Source organism: Carcharodon carcharias, chromosome 6 (genome assembly GCF_017639515.1).
Source record: "Carcharodon carcharias isolate sCarCar2 chromosome 6, sCarCar2.pri, whole genome shotgun sequence".
Taxonomy (NCBI): domain Eukaryota; kingdom Metazoa; phylum Chordata; class Chondrichthyes; order Lamniformes; family Lamnidae; genus Carcharodon; species Carcharodon carcharias.
Window position 1 is genome coordinate 182,965,308 of NC_054472.1, and position 22,506 is coordinate 182,987,813.

At 44.8% G+C, this 22,506-nt stretch overlaps 1 protein-coding gene across 4 annotated transcripts in view; it reads left to right on the forward strand.

The window, feature by feature from the left end:
* stk3 (serine/threonine kinase 3 (STE20 homolog, yeast)) overlaps window positions 1-22,506 on the forward strand; it is a 425,519-nt gene that overhangs the window by 335,906 nt on the left and 67,107 nt on the right. For all 4 annotated transcript variants that reach the window (XM_041190243.1, XM_041190244.1, XM_041190246.1 and 1 more), the window contains one exon: window positions 17,818-17,993. In XM_041190243.1, coding sequence (XP_041046177.1) covers window positions 17,818-17,993 — 176 coding nt within the window. The remainder of the gene's footprint in view (window positions 1-17,817; window positions 17,994-22,506) is intronic.

The window sequence follows — 22,506 nt, forward strand, 5'->3', positions numbered from 1 at the left end:
AAGCTGGGAGATGGGCCGGACACGGTTGAGGGCCCTGTCAATCACCGAGGGTGGAAAACCTCGGTTAAGGAAGAAGGGAGGCATATCAGAGGAACTGTTTTTGAAAGTGGCATCATCAGAACAGATGCGACGGAGGCGAAAGAACTGAGAGAATGGGACCAACCATGTCTGGCCCATCTCCCACACATCTGTCCTCACACCTTCCTCTCCCTCCCAGACCATGATAGGGCCCCCCTTGTCCTCACTTATCACCCTACCAGTCTCCGCATTGAAAGGATCATCCTCCGCCATTTCCGCCAACTCCAGCATGATGCTACCACCAAACACATCTTCCCTTCACTCCCCCGGCAGCATTCTGCAGGGATCGTTCCCTCCGGGACAGCCTGGTCCACTCCTCCATCACCCCCTACACCTCAACCCCCTCCCACAGCACCTTCCCATGCAACCGCAGAAGGTGTAACACCTGCCCCTCTACTTCCCCCCTCCTCCCCATCCAAGGGTCCAAACACTCCTTTCAAGTGAAGCAGCACTTGACTTGCACTTCCCTCAATTTAGTCTACTGCATTTGCTGCTCCCAATGCAGTCTCCTCTACATTGGAGAGACCAAACGCAGACTGGGTGACCGCTTTGCGGAATACCTTCGGTCTGTCCGCAAGCATGACCCAGACCTCCCTGTTGCTTGCCATTTCAACACAACACCCTGCTCTCATCCCCACATGTCTGCCCTGGCCTGCTGCAATGTTCCGGTGAAGCTTAACGCAAACTGGAGGAACAGCACCTCATCTTCTGACAAGGCACTTTATAGCCTGCTGGACTTAATATTGAGTTCAACAACTTCAGGTCATGAACTCTCTCCTCCATCCTCACCCCATTTCCAATCCCCCTTTTTCCAATAATTTATATTTTTAAAATATATTTTTCTTTTCCCACCTATTTCCATTATTTTTAAATGTATTTCCATCCATCATTTCATCTCCACTTCTTAGCCTATTTCGATCCCTTCCCCCATCCCACCCCCACTAGGGCTATCTGTTACTTGCTCGTCCTGCTTTCTACCCTTAATGTCACCATTAGCACATTCCTTAGCTAACATCACCACTGTCAACACCCCTTTGTCCTTTTGTCCATGACATCTTTGGCAATCTCTTCTTTGCCTCCACCTATCACTGGCCCTCAATCCAGCTCTACCTGTCCCCCCTACCTCAACCAGCTTATATTTCACCTCATTTCTATATTTCCTCAGTTCTGAAGAAGAGTCATACAAACTCAAAATGTTAACTGTCTTCCTCTCCGCAGATGCTGTCAGACCTGCTGAGTTTTTCCAGCTATTTTTATTTTTATCTTAAAATGCTCCTTCACCCACAACTACATCTTTACAGATATACAGATTTGTAGGGGTAACACGTAGATGACGCAACAAGATTTCGCATTTGGACTAAACCCTATCTTTGTAGGCAACTTATACTTTAAATAACAAAACAGAACATTCCCGTTTTCTTTTTAGCACAACTGAAAACACACTTCACAGATATACTTCACACTGTCCTTTAAGTAGACATTCAATTCTTCCAGAACCAGTCCAAGTTGATTCTTCGCTTCCAAGGGTTTATTTCTGTTCTTTCCTTTCTCAGCCTGGGACCTTACTTAAACGGTCTCTATTTCCTAACAGTAGAGAGCAGTGGAAGCTCAGCCATTGAATATATTCAGGGCTGAGCTAGTTAGATTTTTAATTCCACAAGGGAGTCGAGGGTTCTGGTGGGCAGGCAGGAAAATGGAGTTTAGGCCATTAATTAGATCAGCCATGATCATGTTGTATGGTGAAGAGGGCGTAATGGGCTAGATGGCATTCTCCTGCTTCTGTTTCTTATGACCTTAGGTGGGGTCAGCCCGTCAACGGTGACCAACCCGGCAGAAGTGAGTAGGCCATTAGTGGAAATTAAATGGCCATTTGCTGGCAGATTGGCATTGATGCTGGGAAGTTGCTGGTGGCGGACAGATCCCGTGCTGAGGCTGAATCCTGGCAGATAGTTGGAGGGTGACTGGCAAGGCCTCTGTTATCTCAACCTGCTTACCGTTCCCCACCCCACCCGACCACATCCTTCCTCCTCTCTAGAGCCATGACTGCTCGAGGGCCGCAGCCATGGCAGTAAGACACCCTGTAGGGCATTTTCCCCTCCACACTGGTGATCTGGCAACTATGGCTACTCTTATTTTTATATAGTTTTAACATCTTTGGAGGATGCCTCCATCTTGAGACATGGCTATATTCTGCTTTTTAAATCGGCAGCACCCACTTCTCCTGTTGGACTGCCAGAGCCTTGGCTGCTCTCATTGACCCTCCACCTGAGTAGCCCACCCACATCTCTTTTTGGACAGTGCTCCCAGAGCTGGCTTCTTAATTAGCTCTTCTGGGAAAATCATGCATGCTGGTGGGGGACACAGACCATCTGGGTAAGGACCCACATTTGTCCTGGAGAAAGAATATTTTCAGAGGTGTTAAGATTTCGCCCTACATCTCATAAAGTTCAAAAAAAGATGGCATTTATCAACTGACCATGGACAACAACAAGGGCAATTTATTAGAAAGTAATTATAGGCACCCAGTAAATGCAATCAAAACTGAATTACTCTACCACAAGCCTATTTTCACCGGTCAACATACACATTGGGATTGGTATAGCGCCACATGCCATAAGACTGGCCTTATAAGCAATATTTTAAATAAGGTCCTGGCCATTTGCTCACCTTAATAAAGAAGTAGCGCGCATAAAAGCTATCCTGCAGCACAGTGGCTACCCTGATCAGATCACTGTTTGCTGTGTATTGCCCAAACTTGCAAATGGGTCAAAGGCTGCCACTTTTGGACCTGAAAAGTTCCCTGTCAACCTCAAAGCATCCTGGAAAGACAAGATATCTCAAAAATTTGAATAACAGGGTGACCAAGCCATTACACACTGCTACTATTCAGTGGCACTACGTGTGTTATTTTCTACTAACAAGATGCTGCTGTCAGTCCTAAGAGGCAAGATAGTGTATGAATTTCCGTGCTGGTGCGATGCCAAGTACGTAGGCTGTACATCTCAACATTTGGTTGATCGAGTCAACGGCATGTTCCTTCGTAATAGGCAGTATTCAGACTGTACTCAACCATCCTGCAATTGTAAAACCCAAAACAAAACGTCTGCTGTTAGATGTGATTCTGTAATTGGGCAGCACTTGCTGAATAATTCTGAGTGAGGTACTAACTACACGAACAACCAGTTTAAGATAATCATTCGAGCTACCAAGGTGACTCATTTATGCTTGCTAGTAGTTGTGACATACAGCCACATGCAAGGATCTGTTATCAACAAACAATAGGAGTATGTTCAAGCCGTTTACCTTTTTGAATCACCGGAAGCTTGGGTGACTATAGTTTTTTAAATTCATTCATGGGATGTGGGTGTCGCTGGCTAGGCCAGCGTCTATTGTTCATCCTTAGTTGCCCTTGAGAAGGAGGCAGCGAGCTGCCTTCTTGAACCATTGCAGTCCATGTGATGTAGGTATACACACAGTGTTGTTAGGGAGGGAGTGCTGTTAGTTCCAGGATTTTGACCCAGCGACAGTAAAGGAATGGCAATATGTTTAGAATTCAGGATGGTGAGTGACTTGGAGGGGAACTTCCAGGTGGTGGTGTTCCCATTTGTCTGCTGGCCTCACCCTTCTAGATGGTAGTGGTCGTTGGTTTGGAAGGTGCTGTCTAAGGAGCTTTGGTGAGTTTCTGCAGTGCATCCAGTAGATGGTACTCATTGCTGCCACTGCTCATCAGGAGGGAGTGAATGTTTGTGGATGTGGTGCCAATCAAGTGGGCTGCTTTGTCCTGGATGGTGTCAAGCTTCTTGAATGTTGTTGGAGCTGCACTCATGGAGGCAACTGGGGAGTATTCCATCACACTCCTGACTTGTAACCAACAGTTCCCTGTTGCATTCTCCATGGCAATGCTTTGACTAACCAGAGTCAACTTGCCAACCAAACAGCACCTTTTTCTCCTGTAGTATAAATTGTTGTGATTGTCTGAAGTTTGGCATTCTTGCGTTTGTCCTGATGAGTGCAAGACAAAAGTTTTTACAAAATGTCTCCCTTTTCAGCAATATTCAAATCTCTATTTTTCTTTAAAGCTAGTGAGTTAGTTCTCTGTGGGCGCTTGACTTAATGAGTGTCAGCTTAATGCAAAAGGCAACAATCATCTCATCATGGAATCATAGATTACTGCACAGAATAGCCCGTCATGCCCATTACGGCTCTCTGCAAAATTTTTTTAGCTGGTTTCACTCCCTGCCCCTGTCTCTGTAGCCCTCAAAGCTTTTTCTTTTCAAGAGCTTGTCCAGTTCCCTTTAGAATTCCATGTCAAACCTAATTCAACCACTTTTTCGGGCAGTGAATTCCGGATCATGACCACTCACTGCATAAAGGTTTCTCCTCCTGCCTCTTGAGCGATGCATGTTAAATCAGTGTCCTTTGGTTCTCAACCCATTCACCAATGGCGACAGATTCTTTATGTCTAGATCCCTCATGATTTTGCACGTCTCTATTAAATATTCTCTCTACCTTCTCTTCTCCAAGGAGAACAACCCTAGCTAGCTTCTCCAATCGACCCATGTAACTGAAGTCCCTCATCTTTGGAACCATTTTCATAAATCTTTTCTGTAGTCTCCCTAATGCTTTCACATCTTTTTTTTGAAGTGTGGTACCCAGAATCGGACCCAATACTCCAGGTGAGACCAAACCAGTGTTTTGTGAAGGTTGATCACAACTTCCTTGCCTTTGTACTCTTATGCTTAATGTGTGAAACTGTACTGACATAATTGGCATTTTAAAAAACATTCTGCTGAAAAGGATGTGATGCTGTTAAATTATTAATTTAAAATTAAGATTAAAAATATAATTTTTTCACTACTGCTGCTGACATCATTACAAAAATTTACTGCTAGTGTTGTCTGCAGTCATGTCACGTGGTCAAGAGGACAGTTTTCCTGGAAATTTGCGCACCTGTCACAAAGTTCTAGGCATCTCACTGTGCTACTAGGAATGGGGTGTTGTTTCTGACCTCCTGTGGGCTCAAAGGTTGACCCCATCCAAAACCCATTCCTGGGGCTGGTGAAGTTACATATTTTGTGCAGGCGATGTCATTTTGGCATAACTAGAGTACTTTGTCTTAGTGGAGAAATGGGAGGTGGAGGAAGTGGAATGTTGGTGTGAAACTTTGCCTTGCTGTCCTGGAGCTAGCCAGATGAACTCGGAGGAAACTGGACTGAAGGACCAGCAATTTAAATTTGTCATAAACAAATCAACTTGTAAAAAGCTGGGTGGCTCAACTTAGTCATCGAACTTTTTGTCCAGTGGGCAGGTGCATGCTTGACTCGAACAGGAGTAAAATAGTGTGCGATGGCGTTGGGTAAGCATCCATCGTCATCGCATACTCGTGTGATATTTCGCTTGGCAAGCGTGCGTGAGTGCCGGAGCGGCACCCGCCATTAATTATGTGGCCACTTAAGGCCCTTAACAGACCAATTGACTGAGATTTTTCCTTACCTATGTGATTTTCTGCTCATCGCAAAGGTAAAACGGGCAGGTGGCCAGCTGACACTTTCACAAACCTCATCCAAGTACGGGATAAAAAGAATCAACAGCATTGCTAGTGAGTGAAGAGTTTTGGACATAATTTGCTGCTGGTTGCTTATTTGAAATTGACAGCTTCATCTCTGCTCTGAGCTTAATTCTTGGCATTTCTAGGTTTCATTTCAGAACTCATTTGTTTCTCCAAGGCCCCTGGAGGATTTTGACCGTGTGGACCCTTCCAGGTATCAGACAGTCTACTGTTACTGGTAGTGGGGATTGTGGTCTCCGCTGGAGGCACCTCCTCTGAGGTGCAAGAGAAGGGCAGAAGAGAGAGGAGGCCACTTGTCGCTATGCAGCTACCAGGGAGGGACCTGTGGTAGGAGAGACGCAGGCACAAGAGGTGCAGGGCCAGCAGGTAGTTCAAGGCAGAAGGGGCTGCAGAAGACACCACTATTCTGCTGCCAGGGTTTACAGGCAGTGATTCAGTTATCTCAATATGTCAGAGATGCAATGCCGAAGGAGGCTCTGCCTCTCAATGGAGAGCATGACCTTCATTTGCCAGTTGATTGGGCCTGAGATCAGCTTCAACTCTGTGGTGGACATGCCATGCTAGTAGTTCTGAAGGCCACAGTTGTGGCTCTTTCCAGGGGTCAGTGAGGGATCTGTGTGGAGTCTCCCAATCAGCTGTCCACAGTTGAGTCAAGCTGTTGACAGAAGCTCTGTTCAAGTGGGTACTGATCTTTGTTCTTTTCCGTACGGATGAGGCAAGCCAGGCTGAGTGAGCCAGAGGCTTTGCAGCGATTGCTGGGTTCCCCCTGCGTCCAGGCTGCCATCGACTGTACATATATGGCCATCAAGGTGCCAGCGGGTCAGCCAGGTGCCTTTGTCAACAGGAAGGATTCTACCCCATGAACACACACAATAGCGTGTGACCACAGGATGCAGCTTCTGCAAGTCTGTGCAAGGTACCCTGGCAGCTCCCATGACGTGTACATCCTCCGGCACTCCCAAGTACCAAGGCTCTTCAGTGCTCCAGCCCAACTGATGGATGGCTGCTGGGTGGCAAGGACTATCCATTGATTGGGTGGCTCATGATACCCCTCACCACACAAGAACAGAGGCAGAGAAGCAATATGAGTCATGCCTCCAGAAAGGCAGTGGTAGCGAGGACCATAGGTCTTCTCAAGATGCCCTTTCGATGCCTGGACCATTCAGGGGGAACACTACAATACCCCCCAGAGCAGGTGTCACTGATCGTGGTTGCATGCTGCATGCACCACAATCCGGCACTGGCAAAGGGGGGGACCCACTGGAGGAAGAGGATCTTAAAGCAGCTGCACAGGCCACAAATGATGAGTCCAGCAGTGAATCCAAAGGTGAGCACGGTGAAAAGAATGCCGAGGGCATGGAGCCAGACCTCGGTAAGCAGGGACGCCTTGATCCAGTGCTCCTTCAGCTAGGCTACCAAGGATCAGCTTCAAACGTATGCCAGGGCTGCCTCCTCCATCCCAGATATCTTTTGTTTGAACACAAAGAACGCTCATTGCCTGTGCAATAAAGTTCAGAGCACCTACGTCCAGCATTACACACTGGCACCAATAAAATAAAAAGATGAATCATACTCAGACCATGACAACAAAAACAAAATTTATCTCATTTTGACAAATCCAATTTACATAAACTTCTCGTCTTCATTCGCCAGACCAGTATAGGTAAAATAAACATAAGATCACCCGTAACCTGTCCCTTTTGTGCTCATGGTGCCTTTAACTTGCATTTCTGAATGCTACATCTAGGTGCTCCCCCCTTGCTGGCACCAGCATTGGAGACAGCCTGTTGACTCTACTGTCTTATTGGTGAACTTGGTGGTCTGGCAAGTGGAGCCTGTGCTGGCCTGCCTGAGAGGGAGCAGCCAGTGCCAGGGCTGGCATCTCCCCGTTGCTGCAGTGTCATCAAATGCCAGAGTCACTGGCAGAGTGGCAGAAGTGTTGCTGCTGTCATCCAGAGCATCCTGAGAGGATCCCGCAGAGACGACAGGCAGCTCATGTGCCAACATGAGGTTGCTGTGGATCTCCCTGCTCACCATTGATGGATGGGCACCTAGCTGGGATACTCCCACACTGGCACTGACCACCTGAGGTCATTGCCTTTGTAAGGGCTTGCAGGTCCGAATGCAACCCCAGGAATCCCTCATTCTGTCCCTGGAGCTGCCTCTCTATGAGAGTCGCCACTCTCTCAATGGAGGAGGCAGTATTCTAAGCTATAACGGTCAACATGGATTCCTCCATCACAGAGACCATGGCACACAGACCTCATGGATCTCCGCCAGATCCTCCTGCACGTCTCGTTAGACATCCAGCATCCGCCGCTTAATGGTGACTCCAGAGGCTCATCATCAGCCTTTGACTGAGCATCGTCCTGATCCCCAACAGTCCTCCGACTGCCGACACCCTGGGCACTCTCTGCCTCCGCCTGCACCTCAAGCAATTGTGAAGTGCCCTCACCAATATGCACTGAGATTCTAGCCACTGCTCTCATGCCCACCAAGATGCTGGTACCTGCACTGATGCCTGCTTCAGCAATTGGGTGAGATGCAGGTACAAATGATGCCCAGTGGTCCTTGGTGTCAGGGATCGCCCTTCGGAGCCTGGAGATCGGACACCTGCTGGCAAACGTAAAAGGGGAAAGGAGGACTGTCATTAGTTAAAGTCATCACACTGTCACTGTGCATGTCAGGCACCCTGGTGAGACAACAGAGATCTGCATCATGGTGCCCTCATCTTCCAATGATCAATGGGGACTGCAGGTTTGAGGCTCACATAAATGAAGACTACACTAGAATGGTTGTACAAGCCGAAATTCTCACCTCTCTGCACTGCACTCTTACCTTCGTCTGGCACCCGCGCCTATCCATGCCCGGTTGCATGTGGGGCCTGCCAGCCCTCCAGTTCCAGGGCATCTTGCTCATACCTCAAAAGGATGAGGAGGCTAACAGGGCTTCTGCCGGTCCATGACCTTTCTTGTTATGGGCAGTCTTCTCCTGAAAGGACAGAGGAGCATCGATTAGTCCGTTTGCTACCTGCAGCCCCATTGCAGCCTGGCCAACCCCAGCAGAGGAGCACCTGGCAGGGCACTTCCAAGTAGTGGCACTCGAGCTGAAAGGCACTCAGGCCAAGCAGACAGGGCTCACCCCCTTGGCCCAGTTCCAGCGTGATTGACAGTTGGCACTCAGACTCTAGTACCCCTGAAGTCCACAATGCGACAGCCAGACCTTAACACGTCTGCACACTAGCCCATGCCAACATGGCACTTGCCCTTCCTGTGCACAGCAGGTCATTGAAGCGCTTCCAGCACTGCACCCAGGTGCGGCGCACCATGTCACGGCTGCTGACCAGCGCTGCCACCTCCTCACATTCCCTCTTGCTGAGGCACGGTGGCCTCCTCCTTCTCATCCCTGGGGACAAGGGTGTCCCTCCTGGCAACCACCTTCTCCAGGAGGACGGTGAGGCACTCATCAGAGAAGTGGGGGGGGCCGTGCCCTCCCAACCTGCTCTTCTGCCTGCTGTGTCCAGCTTCACTTGGGTCCATCAGGAAACGTTCTCAGTAGCAGCCTTCCAGTGGCTGCCTGGGCCGCTTTTTAACCTGGACCCGGCGGCTGACAGTTCCCCGCCTCTGCTCAATCCTCCCCAGCCAGTGCGGAGCCGCATTTCATAAGGGGCAGACTTTAATTAGCCTGCCAGTGTGAAATCGTGGTCGGGGCCCGATCGTGGGCGGCGACTGATTTCGCGGCTGCTCTCGGGCCCGCCCGCTGCACCCGCCCAACGAGGGAATATCCTGCCCAGAGATTTTTACAGCATGGAAAGAGGCCCTTCAGCCCATCGTGTCTGCACCCGTCAGCAAGCCCCTATCTACTCTAATCCCATTTTCCAGCACTTGTCCTGTAGTCTTGTCTTCTGCCACAACTCTATCCAGGTATGAATTGTATGCCTGTCTAGCATTGTTGATCTTGAAATACCACGAAATAGCTTTAAACAATTTTAAGTCACTTTATTAACATTAAGATAAGACATATTTCCAGATAAAGATGCTGTACAACCTTATCTGGGGAACTCAAAATTTCATAATTGATCGATTTGTTTGTTCTGAAATTTGTCAGGTTAATTATCTTCCACGACAACTTTGCTTCTCTGATCTCCTAAAGTCATTGTAAGCCTGTGTTTTAAAATGGTTTTTTAACTGGGTGAGCAAGCTTGTGTTTTGCCTTTGTTCTCAAGGCCTACAAATAGCTGTGTTATCTCTGAGATAAAAACAAAAAACTGCGGATGCTGGAAATCCAAAACAAAAACAGAATTACCTGGAAAAACTCAGCAGGTCTGGCAGCATCGGCGGAGAAGAAAAGAGTTGACGCTTCGAGTCCTCATGACCCTTAGTCGAGTCCTCATGATGTTGTCAGACCTGCTGAGTTTTTCCAGGTAATTCTGTTTTTGTTGTGTTATCTCTGACCTTGTTCCACTTTGCTTATCTGTCCTTTGCCCTTCCCAACAGAGAAACAATCTACCCAAGGCATTTTTAAGCAATAATAAAATCCACAAAACTGTTTTGGCTTGGTCATGTTTAACATCAACCTGGCACGCTTCTAAATTTGGTCAAGTTTCCATAGTCCTTGGCTCCTGTGGTGTTTCAGGACAAACAATCCCTCATCACTAGACCATTAATAACAAATTAGTCTGCCTGTAATTTTGTCTTTTAAAGGTTCATGAGTTATCCTTGTGATCCATAATGCAAGACAACATTCATAATCCAGGGTGTCAATCTATCTCTCAGTTCCAGGGCAAATGGCACCCTGACAATAGACCTTGTTTTATTCCTCCTTGGAGCAGGTTCAGAAAAGCCCAATATCCTTTCTTTGCTCTTTGCATTATGGTGGAGCAATAGGGAGGGTACAAGCTCTGCCTCCACCACTTTCTTCAAAATTTTGGAATTTTCATTCACGGGATATGGGCTTCGCTGTCCGGGCCAGCATTTATTGCCCATCCCTAGTTGCCCTTGAGAAGGTGGTGGTGAGTTGTCTTCCATGTGGTGTAGGCACACCCACAATGCTTTTTGAGGCTTTGTAGCGATTTGATACAACTGAGTGGCTAAAGGACATTAGTGAACCAGAAGGATTTTCACAACAATTGACAATGCTTTCATGGCCATTATTAGACTTTTAATTCTGGATTTGTATTGAATTCAAATTCCACCATCTGCCATGAACCTGAAGCATTATCCTGGGTCTCTGGATTACTAGTCCAGCAACAATACCACTATGCCATCACCTCCCCTCAATTGAGACAGTAAAGAGTAAAGGACAACCCAACAAACAGGGCTTCCTCCCTGCGTAGGTGGTACAAAACTCATGCTCCTAAACCTGATAGCTTTCAATGTTTTCTTGTTTTCTTAGATTGGCCATATTCAGGAGAAATTTGTTGCGGGTTTCCTATTTTTCTTGGTAGATTTGTAAACATTTTAGAAGCATTATTTTCCTTTTATTGGAAATGAATGTAAAATATAATTATGCTAGCCAGTTTCAAACCCCAAATAGAAAATGAAATAGTTTCTAGTTGTATGCTACAAATATTCCTGACTGTATTTTGATCCATGTAACTTTAGCAAAGTTCATAGTTTCAAACCATAGCTTCATTTAGGAATAGAAAGCGCCCAGTGCTTTGAAATCTTCATAGATTTTTAGTGTCTGAATTTACAAACTTGCTTGTGCTGCTAGGGTAATAGCTGCTATGAAGCTATTCTTTGGATTTGCACTTGTTCATGCTCTGGGAGATGTTTTTGATATATCAATAGTCTCGACCTGTGCATCGGAGGCAGATAACACAAAGCTTAGGAATATAGTAAACAGTGGGGACCACAGTAACAGACTTCAGGAGGGCATGGAGAGACTGCTGAAATAGGCAGAGGCAGTCAGGCCAAGAGAGCAGTTGGCTGGATTTCCTAGGTGCAGCGAGACATTGACTGTATTCATGTGGTCATCAAGGCTCCCTCAGAGTAGATGAACATCTTTGTGAACAGGAAGGGGTTCCACTAACTGAATGTTCAAGTCATCTGCAACCGCCATAAATGGATACTGCAGGTGCACAAAGTTTCCAGGAAGCTGCCAAGATTCCTACTTGGACAGTGCCAGTTGTCTCAACCTTTCAGCCCACCCAAACATCTTTATGGCTATATCCTGGGGGTCAAGGGGTATCCACTGAAAACATGCCTTCTGACCCCTGTACGCAGCTCCAATGCACTGTTAGAGGATACATGCAACCATTGCCATATGACTGCAAGGGCCACCTTTAAGCAGGTTTTGAAGATGAGGTTTAGATGCCTCGATCTGGGGAAGCCCATCAATACGCACACTCAAGGGTATTCTGCATAATTGTCTGCTGCTGTGCATTGCACAACCTGGTGGAGTACTGCTAGAACCAGTGGAATGCACTGAATGAGCTTTATCCTCATAGGAGGGGGATGAGCATGAGGTTTGTCGACAGTGCTGGCCGATGAAGATGACCCCACAGGACCCACTCACTGGGTAGCAACATGAATGGCAGAGAGACCCGCAACACTTTGATCAGCAGACACTTCGCATGAGGTCAAGTGCATGGGGCCACAAAACCAATAATTTCTCCTAGAGGTGCCCTTGCTTCACCACCACTGTACCCATCAGCACTATACACCAAGAACTTCTGTCAGCACAGACGTCATGAGGCACTCACCTTTACAACCTGACCATAAGTTGGATTCCACATCTGGTCACTGTTAACTGTTGCACAAAAATAAATACACAAGTCGTTATACATTGCATGTCAAGACCTTTAACTCTTGTAAAACATTAAAGATTTCTGCTTTTAACAAATAATTATCACTCAGTCAAACCCAAAGTGCTAGCCCATGCATTTATATGTTTATTTATGGTTACTTCTGTGGGATGCTCTCCCTGTGCTTGGGGTTAATGTGGAGACAACCAGCTATCTTTCTTGCTAGGGTGCACGAGGTGGCCATGATTTACATCCTCTGGCTGCCTGAGCCCTATTGGGGCCTGGCACTTTTGGGGTTGCCTGTATCTGTGCAGGGGCCACCTCAGTCATCAGACCAGCTTGCAGCTTTAGTATCGCTGTCAAAGGGGCCGAGTGATAAAAGCACCTTGAGAGGAGTCTCCATTGCCTTCAACCTACCCCTCCTCAGCTCTTTCAGATCCCACATACACTCTTGCAGTTTCCTGGAGCAGTTCAGCCCCTGGCAACAGGCAGATGCTTGGCTGGCCCATTTCGCCCACCGATTGCTCTATACATTAAATGAGAGCATGCTGCAGAGGCCTGTGCTGTGCTCCATGTATTTCTTATGGCGGTTACCAATCTCTCAACGAAGGACACCATGTTGGAGAAATGCCGCTTTGAATACAACCAAGGCTCGTAATCTGCTTGAAGCTGAGCATTGCTGGAATTCTCCTCACTCCTCTGAGGGAAAGTGCTGCAGCTGTCATAGATTTATAGGAAAAGAGAAGTGCTAAAAGTGAGAAAAACATTGCAAATGATGCCTCGAGAGATTTTGGTGGCTTTGAACTGGCATTGGTGTTCTTAATTGTTATTGTGATGTTTCCTGGCCTGCAGATAATGCACATTAGTACTCCATGCACGTTCCCTATGATGCTGCAGTCAGAATTTTTTCCAATAAACTGCCATGGTCACTTTTGGACTATTCTGAATTCAGTATATACTCAGAATCGAAATACTGCTCAATGTTTGAATAATGTAATTGAATGAAATTTCAGATAAACCATAAATATCTTTCTCAAAATCATGCTATTTGATGTCAAGGAAATAGAGTCATAGGACCGGATTTTCGCAGAGTTGGGAAGATTGCATCGACCTTTAACAGTGGTGTTTGGGACTCGATTCCAGGATTCTCACCCCCATTCCTAACATCCCTAATTTTCGCTGGCACTTGAGAAGGTTGCTGATAGAGAGCCAACACTCCGCATTCCTGACCTGGCCAACTCCATTGCAGGGGTAGGCATCTCCTAGCCCCCAGCAATTTTTGTGGAGTTGGGCCAGCTTCTCAAGGACCCATTGTTCATGGCTGCTCAGAGAAGTCATGAGTCATAGTCTAGATGTGGGAAACTTTTGAAAGGTAACTTCAAAAGATCCTTACCCATGTTCCCCACACCAGTTCATGATCTACACCCATCCACCCCCAATGCTGTCATACATTCCATGTCAACCCATGTCCCCCCGCTCTCTCCCACCCACCATCAATGGTCCCTCATACCCTGCATGTCAACTGATAGCACTTCCATGCCGATTCACCCAGCATACACTTTGAGCAGAACCAATGAACCCTATAGTAACAATGGCATGTGTGGAAATGCTTTAAAAAAAACAGGCATTCATAATTTTCTTAACAAAAACTGCTGTTACTAGAACCCTATAAAAATGTCAATCAACTAGATCTTTAAGGTATACTATAAGCACTTGACACCTCTTTGTCTTGTGTAAGTTGAGCCATTGACAAAATAGAGCTAAGAAAAAAACATTGAGTTGTCAATCAAGCACTGTTTTCATTTTTCTGCACCTGTTTCAACAAACTAATGGAAGTTTGGCTTCAGCAAGTTCTAGGTCATTACCGCTTATGAGCTTGGCCTAAATAGCCAAGTGGTTATGATACTGGGCTTGCAACCCCAAGATCAAGAGTTCAAATCTCACAATGGCAAACTATGAAAAACTGTCATTACCGCTTACTTTGCATAAAAGTTTTCCCTCATTTTTTTATTCATTCATGGGTTGTGGGCATCACTGACTAGGCCAGTATTTATTGCCCTTGTTCAGAGGGCATTTTAAGAGTCAAAACCACATTGCTGTGGGTCTGGAGTCACATATAGGCCAGAGCAGGTAAAGATGGCAGATATTCTTCCCTAAAGGACATTAGTGAACCAGATGGGTTTTCACAACAATTGACAATGGTTTCATGGTCATCATTAGACTCTTAATTCCAGATTTTTATTGAATTCAAATTCCAACATCTGCCATGGCGGGATTTGAACCCAGCGCCGCAGAGCTATTCTGGATGATTGGTCCAGCGACAATACCACTATGCCATCTCTTCCTCCCTCATGGGAAAATATAAAAGCAAGTGACTAGTGTACTATCATTCAAACCTTTATAAGGCTGTATGGTATTTTGCCTCTTATCTAATTCACATTTTAGCAATTCTCAATCATATAAAAACACTTTTAAAACATTATGTCTCCCAAATCTGTTATAAATCTCACTTTGAGTGTTGGGGTGCCTGAAATCAACTCTATACCTAACATCACTGTGAGAGTACCATTACCCCCAGGACTGCAGCAATCTAAGGAGAAGATTCACTTCCTCCTTCACCCAGGGGAAGAATTTTCATCCCAGTAAAGTAGTGAGCTGGGTGTACATGTAATTTTGTGCAGCCAGCCGATATGCCGACTAGCTGCCACCATACTGCTCAAGTCATTTTTCCATAGGTGAGATCGGGGGTGAAGGGCTACCCACCTGCTAGCTGAGGGTAGCTAATTGAGGTAAGCTAGAGGCCAATTAATGTGAATTATCAGAGGAAACTGAAGGCCTCCTGGCAGCAAACTGGGGGTAGGAGGTGGTGGGGGTGGGGTACAGTGTTTTACACAGACTCTGAGGCCCTCCCTGCCTACCTGGCCACAGCTGTGGTTGCAGGCCACCCTGTGGAGGATTTCCCTGCACACCTAGTAGGGATTGGCAGTGAATGAGGCCATGCCAGTATTGCCCACATCCCAAGAATGCATTTTTTTAACAAATCAACTAAATCTCAAGGGACTGTGTTAGCCTAATTACATTGACTTTTACTTGTGTTTACTGACAGAATATGAATTGTTTTTGCATACATTAATTTGTTGGTCAATTTATGCTGCAAAGGCAATTTTATTAAGTTCCTTGATTCTCCAATTCATTCCTAGTGTTACTTTTTAATTGCCTTCATGGGATTATTTTTTATTAAACCAAATTGAATTAACCTAATAAAGCTTACAGCATTTCCTTATTCACAGCATACATGCTAATGCTTTGCATCTATTCTAAAGTCAATTATAGTTTATCACAAATCAAAATAATATGCTGGTACCAATGGTTGACTGCTTTCTATTGATACCTCAAAAATACAAAATTCTAACATCAATATCTATAAAGTAAAATGACAGGTTAATATTTTCTTACAAATTATTCATAAGAACAGAGTCTACTTCAAACTTAATTGTCTTCTCTGTACTGACTTTGATGATAGCCGTGTTTGCTTTATTCATGGACTTTTTAACCATGATTTACTATGAAAATGCTTTGAACTGAAACAATATTTGTTTCAAAACGAATTGTAATGTTTTTACAAGCTTTAGGGCTGGATATGTAATTCAGAAAAAAGAATATGAAGGGCCAGTAGATACAAATAATCTGTATTCAGGTGTGATATCTAGGCAGTGTAGAGACTGCAAAGGATTTTTGTAATAAACCTGTCTAAGTTTTTTCTGAGAGCATCATGAGTGTTCACTGACCGTGCAGTTTAAAAACATCACTTGAGATCATTCAGTAAGAGAAATTTAGAGAAATGCTCTTTAATCGGACTGAGAGGACTTGCTCCAAAATTGGTGTCTTCTAAATGACAGTTTCCAATAGCATGGTCATTAAGCAAAGGACTGGCACATAAGTCTATTCAGTGTAACTAGGTGATACTGAATCCAGGGGCAGAATTTTTGCCCTGATATGCAGCAAGAACAGAGGTGGGTGGACATGAAATTTTGTTCCACCAACCAGCATTCTGGTTTGCTGTCATCCCTCCCTGAGCCATTTTTCCAGAGGTTGTATCGAGGGATGAAGAGCTATCCATCCACAAGCAGCAGGTATTTAATTGAGTTAAACTAAAGGCCAATTAGGGCTAATTATCAGAGACCAACTGGAGGTGCCCTTGTGGCAGCATAAAGGGATGGGGGTGACAGCGCTCTAGACATACTCAGAGGCCCCACCCACCTACCTGACCATAGCTGTGGCTGAGGGCCACCCTGTGGAGTATTTCCCCTCCACAGTGGTGGCCCCGCAGCTTTGGCCGTTTTTTTATTTCTGATTGGAAAGTTGTCGAGAGGGAGCCTCAAGATGAAGGTGCCAAGGCGCGCGCGCTCTCTCTCTCTCTCTCTCTTTCTCTCTCCCCCTTACCTGCAATGACTGGAGGTCCACCTATTGGCCCTGCAGCTTAGAGAACCCACCTACCATCCTTAATTGAATGGTACGCATGCCCTCTGGCCACAAATTGACCAGTCAAAGGAAAATCACTGTCGAGAGACTGCTTTTGAAGCAGTGCGGGGTTAGAACCTCCGTTTAACCCTGACATGGGATTCCGACCCAAACCACAAAATCTTGCCCCAGATGTCAGTTGTTTCTGTTGGGGAGAGAGTAAAAGGTAATATCTTTTAGAGTTTAAATTCCTTTTTTACCAGGGAGTGAGAGTTACCTATACCCTTCTTGGCAGGTTATCTGTTCACTAGAGATGCTGCATTGCTGGTATAGGGTCAGCTTAGGTAAAAGCAAAATATTGCAGACATTGAAAATCTGAAGTAACATTGTCAGCGCTGACTCACTTTATTTCAGAGTTGTCCTGATCCTCAGTTCTATGTCATCATTTGCATCATCAGAGGTTGTAACAAAAATCTTTTCTTTTTTCTATGGGGTGTCAAGAATTTCAAGCTTCAGTGGCCCCTAGATACGCTAAATGTTTACCAACGTTTTCTGTTTTTATTTCATCTCAGAAAATGTAATTTCCGAAAAGAATAAGGCTCAACAAAAAAATACTTTTAGGAAAATAAATTGTCCTGAATGAGAGAAACGTTATCCATAGGTATATTTTTTCCTATAGTGACTATATTAAAAAGAAAATGGTCCATTGCAATCTCATGATTTTACTGATTTTAAAGGAAAGAAAGTAACTGCCTTTATGTGGTTCTTTTTGTGATTTCACAATTAGTTATTTTGAAGTGTGGTCACTGTTGTTTGATCTTAAATGTTAGAGTTTTATTCAGCAATATTTCTCTACTTCTCTATCTCTGGAGAGAAAATGTTTTCATTTGTTTACATTATAAGTAAATAGCATTAAGTGGACTTGAACACTTGAAGGAAATGGCACTTTTTTTCCTTGCAGGGAATGATGCTCCAGAACAGCTGCAAAGACCAGCCTTTATGGATTATTTTGACAAACAGGAGAAAAATACTAATCCTCTGGGAAATTGTAACCAGAATCTGCAAGAGCCTTTTCACAAATCAAAAAATCCTTTCCCTGATAATTGGAAGGTACCACAAGATGGGGACTTCGACTTTGTAAGTAGAGATTTTGAATGCAGTAATCTTATATAGTCTACCTAACAGAGAGATAATGTCTGGTGTCAGTACTTAATGTTCATTATAATATCGTTTGCTAATGTGACATAACTACAAGAGCAATAATCACTGTGATGGTCATATCAATCATACAAGAGCTAAGTAGTACATATCTGGAAAACTGAACTAAAAACAGAAAATGCTAGAAATGCTCAATAGTGTCAGGCAGCATCTGTGCAGAAAGAAACAGAGTTAACATTTGAGATTGGTGACCTTTCTTCAGAACTAGTCAGTTAGGAGGAACGTATGACTTTGGAACTATCATTTCCAAAGCTTCTCACCACTGGGTGTTTTCCTCGTCTCATGTCTAGATCTGTTGTACACTAATTAATAGAGATTGATTACTTGTCAACAACTTCCTTATCAGTGTATCAGACGATTACCAGGTCGCAGAAAGGTGAACTAGCTGGCATTTTTCGTTTAGCAATTCCTATGTTCTTATCCAATTTAATACCAGTAGCTGCTTTAAAGCAGTGTGACCTAGTCATGCCAGGTTATGCTGCCAAATTCATATTTGGGCCTTCTAAGATAAAGTACTGATTCACTTCCTGGCATCTAAATGCTGTCTCAAAATTTATTGTTTGCACAGAGCTGATTGGTACACTTAGCATTTTTGGCAGTTTGTTTTACACCAGTTGCAATTGTGCTGCAACAAAAACAAAGTGCTGGAAAAACTCAACAGGTCTGGCCGCATCTGTGGAGAGAGAAACAGAGTTTCGAGCCCAGTGTGACTCTTCTTTGGAACTGAAAGAGGTAAAAATGTGATAGGTTTTATGCTGGTGAAAAAGTGGGGAAGGGAATCAGGTGGAATAAACGGCAAGGTCCAGGACAGGTTAAAGATGTCATGGAACAAAAAGCAAAGGGAGGTGTAATGGTGGTAGTAGTAAAGAAACAAAGCATTGGTCCAGAGTAGATGTTAATAGCAGAATAAAGGTCAGCTCTGTCTGAAAGCAAAATCATGAAAACTCAATACACCTGGCACTTGGGGGGAAAAGAAAATTCAAAATGGAGAACAGAGTTCACGGTCTGAAGTCGTTGAACTCGATGTTGAATCCAGAAAGCTGTGAAGTGCTTAATCAGAATATGAGGTGCTGTTCCTCCAGCTCATGTTGAGCTTCACTGAACATTGCAGGCTGAGGTCAGAAATGTGAGCATGAGAGCAAGATGGTGAGCTGAAATGGCAGGCGGCTGGAAAGTCGGGGTCATGCTTGCAGACTGATCAGAGGTATTCCAGAAAGTGGTCACCCCAGTCTGCGTTTGGTCTCACTAATGTAGAGGAGATCGCGCAGTGAGCAACCAACATAATAGGCTAAGTTGAAAGAAGTATAAGTAAATCACTTCTTTACCTTGAAGGACTGTTTCAGGCCTTGGACAGAGAGGAAGTAAAGAGGCAGGTGTTACACCTTCTGCAATTCCTGGGAAGGTGCTGTGGGAAGGGGATTGGGAGTGGTAGAGAAGTGAGCCAGGGTGTTGCAGAGAAAACCGTGCTCTCGGAAAGCTGATATGGGACAGGAAGATGTGGTTGGTGGTGGCAGCATGCTACAGGTGATGGAAATGGTGGAGGATGCTCCTTTGAATATAGAGGCTGGTGGGATGTAAGGACAAGGGAAACCCAATCATAGTTCTGGGAAGGGAGGGGGTGAGGGTGAAATTGCGGGAAATGGGTCAGACAGGGTTGAGGGTCCTGTCAACCACAGTGTGAGGGGGGGAAATACTCGGTTCAGGAAAAAGGAAGACTTGTTGGAAGCGCTGTTGTGGAAAGGAGCATTATCAGAACAGATACAATGGAGACTGAAAAACAGAGAATCAAATGGAGTTGCAGCAATTGTACTGTGGTTGGTTTGAAGCAAAATTTTTTTTTTCTATTCATTTAGGGGAAGTAGGCATCTCTGGCTAAGCCAGAATTTATTGCTGGTCCCTAATTTTTTTAAATATTCATTCACGGGATGTGGGCTTCACTGGCTGGGCCAGCATTTATTGCCCATTCTTAGTTGCCCTCGAGAAGGTGGTGGTGAGCTGCTTTCTTGAACCGCTGCAGTCCCTGTGGTGTGGGTACACCCACAGTGCTATTAGGGAGGGAGTTACAGGATTTTGACCCTCAGCAGTGAAGGAATGGCGATATAGTTCCACATCAGGATGATGAGTAGCTTGAAGGTAAACTTCCAGGTGGTGGTGTTTCCATCTATCTGCTGTCCTTGTCCTTCTAGATGGGAGCAGCTGTGGGTTTGGAAGGTGCTGCCTAAGGAGCCTTGGTGAGTTCCTGCAGTGCATCTTATAGATAGTACACACTGCTGCTACTGTGCATTAGGGGAGGAGGGAGTGAATATTTGTGGATGGGGTTCTGATCAAGCAGGCTACTTTGTCCTGGATGGTGTCAAGCTTCTTGAATGTTGTTGGAACTGCACTCATCCAGGCAAGTGGAGAGTATTCCATCACACTCCTGACTTGTGCCTTGTAGAGGTGGACAGGCTCTGGGGAGTCAGGAGGTGAGTTACTCGTCGCAGGATTCCCAATCTCTGACCTGCTCTTGTAGCTGCAGTATTTATATGGCTAGTCCAGTTCAGCTTCTGGTCAATGGTAACCCCTAGGACGTTGCTAGTGGAGGATTCAGCAACGGTAATGCCATTGAATGTCAAGGGGCAATGGTCAGGTTCTCTCTTGTGAGAGAGAGTATTCTCTCCAACCTGATTTTTTTTTAAATAAGCTTCTCTATATTCCCAGCCTAATGAATGAATTCAGTGCAAAACCACATTATTGCCAATACCACTATTTATATCGTGCAATTCAGGTGAAATTGGCAGAACTACCACAAAAGATCAGGGAATTTGAAATGTAAGTGAATTACACCTAAAGCCACTTCTCTTCATGTTCCCTATGCCCTTTTATGTTAGCTGAAGATTCAATTTGCCTGAATCAGACCCTAAACCTCGTCACACCCCCAAGACAATATTGCATGATTCTGCCAATTGCTGTGGTTCTGGAAAGTTCTTCAAATTGTGCTCTTTTTCTTATGTGACACCTTTTTAAAGTCCCTTCATATCTAAATAAAACATCTAGCTAATGAAGAAACTGACTTGCGTATACCAAAGAAACTAATAAATATCTGCAGATAGTTCTTTAAAGTGATTTTCAGTTCCCTTTAAATCAGGTTACTGTCAGGAAGACTGGATGTTCTCATTAAAAATGCTTATATTGGGCGATAACCTCACTTTTAGCTGTGTTAATAAAACTGCACACTCTTAAATACATCAATGGATACCTTTAATAGGGAAGAAAAGAAACAATAACTTTCTATTACACAGGTTCATTGAACATCTCATATTTATGATTGTGCAAATAAATTTCAACAGAATGTTGAATTGTAATCTAACCAGTAAAATTTCCCAGTTGCACCCAAAGTGGAAACTCTACCCCATTGTACAATGCAATCATATAAAATTGAGCCTCGTAGATTCAGGTATAAATAAATTAAAAATGACATTTTTCTGAGTGTTGGTAGGCTTTTTTCAGCTCCTTGAAGAAATTATTTAATTAAAGTTTTGGTTTCTTTGTTAGTGATTGCAGCCATTTATTTCAGCTAAAGGTTGCTAGTGAGAAGCATTGCATTTGATAGCAATTGCTTTTGAAAAAGGTAATTCCGTGTACACATCAACAAGGTGCTGGAAGGGGATTTTGATGGCACTATCATGCAGTGCCTACCAATGACCTGCTCACCAATGCTCAATTTGGTGTTAGGAAATAGAGATGGTTTAAGAAGTTATATTTGTAGTTGTGGTTGTTCCAAACTAAAGAAGAAAGCCCTCAAAATCCAGGGGTGTGGAACCGAAGAAAGTCCCAAGAAGACCTTCTAGTCAAAGGAAGGACAGGAACCTGGAAAACGTCCTGTTAAGTAGAGAGTGAGGAGCAGAGGAAGTCTCCCAAGCTTCAAGCTTAAAGGAGGAAGAGCTGGTGGAAGCATATCCCGAGTGGTATAGGCGTGTGAGAAGTCAGAAGGTCCAAAGAGTCGGCTGAAGGTCTGTAACTCTTTGCTATGGGCACATGAAGTAGTGAGTGGTATACTGTTGGTGGCTGAATCAGTGAGAGAGTGTGCATGGAAGAAAGCTTGAATGCATGTGGTGACCCGGGGGGAGAAACATTGGAAGACAAGTTCGAAAGCCTGGAGGTGGACCCTTATGGAAGGTGTCTGAGAGAAAGCATCGGTTTGGGAGAAAATCCTCAAAACGAGTTCTTGGAGAGTGGAGATTAGAAACCCTCATGTGAAAGACTGAGTTCAGTGAGACTGGTTGGCTCATGGTGTGACAAGCATCTGCGGGGTTGCTGATGAGAGATTCATAGCATCTGTTTGGAGTGGCATCTGTCACTTGGTTTCAGAGTGTGGTGTGTCTGACCACAGGTTACCAATTGATTTACATGGACTGTGTACTTACTGTGAACATTAGAGTATTAGATAGTT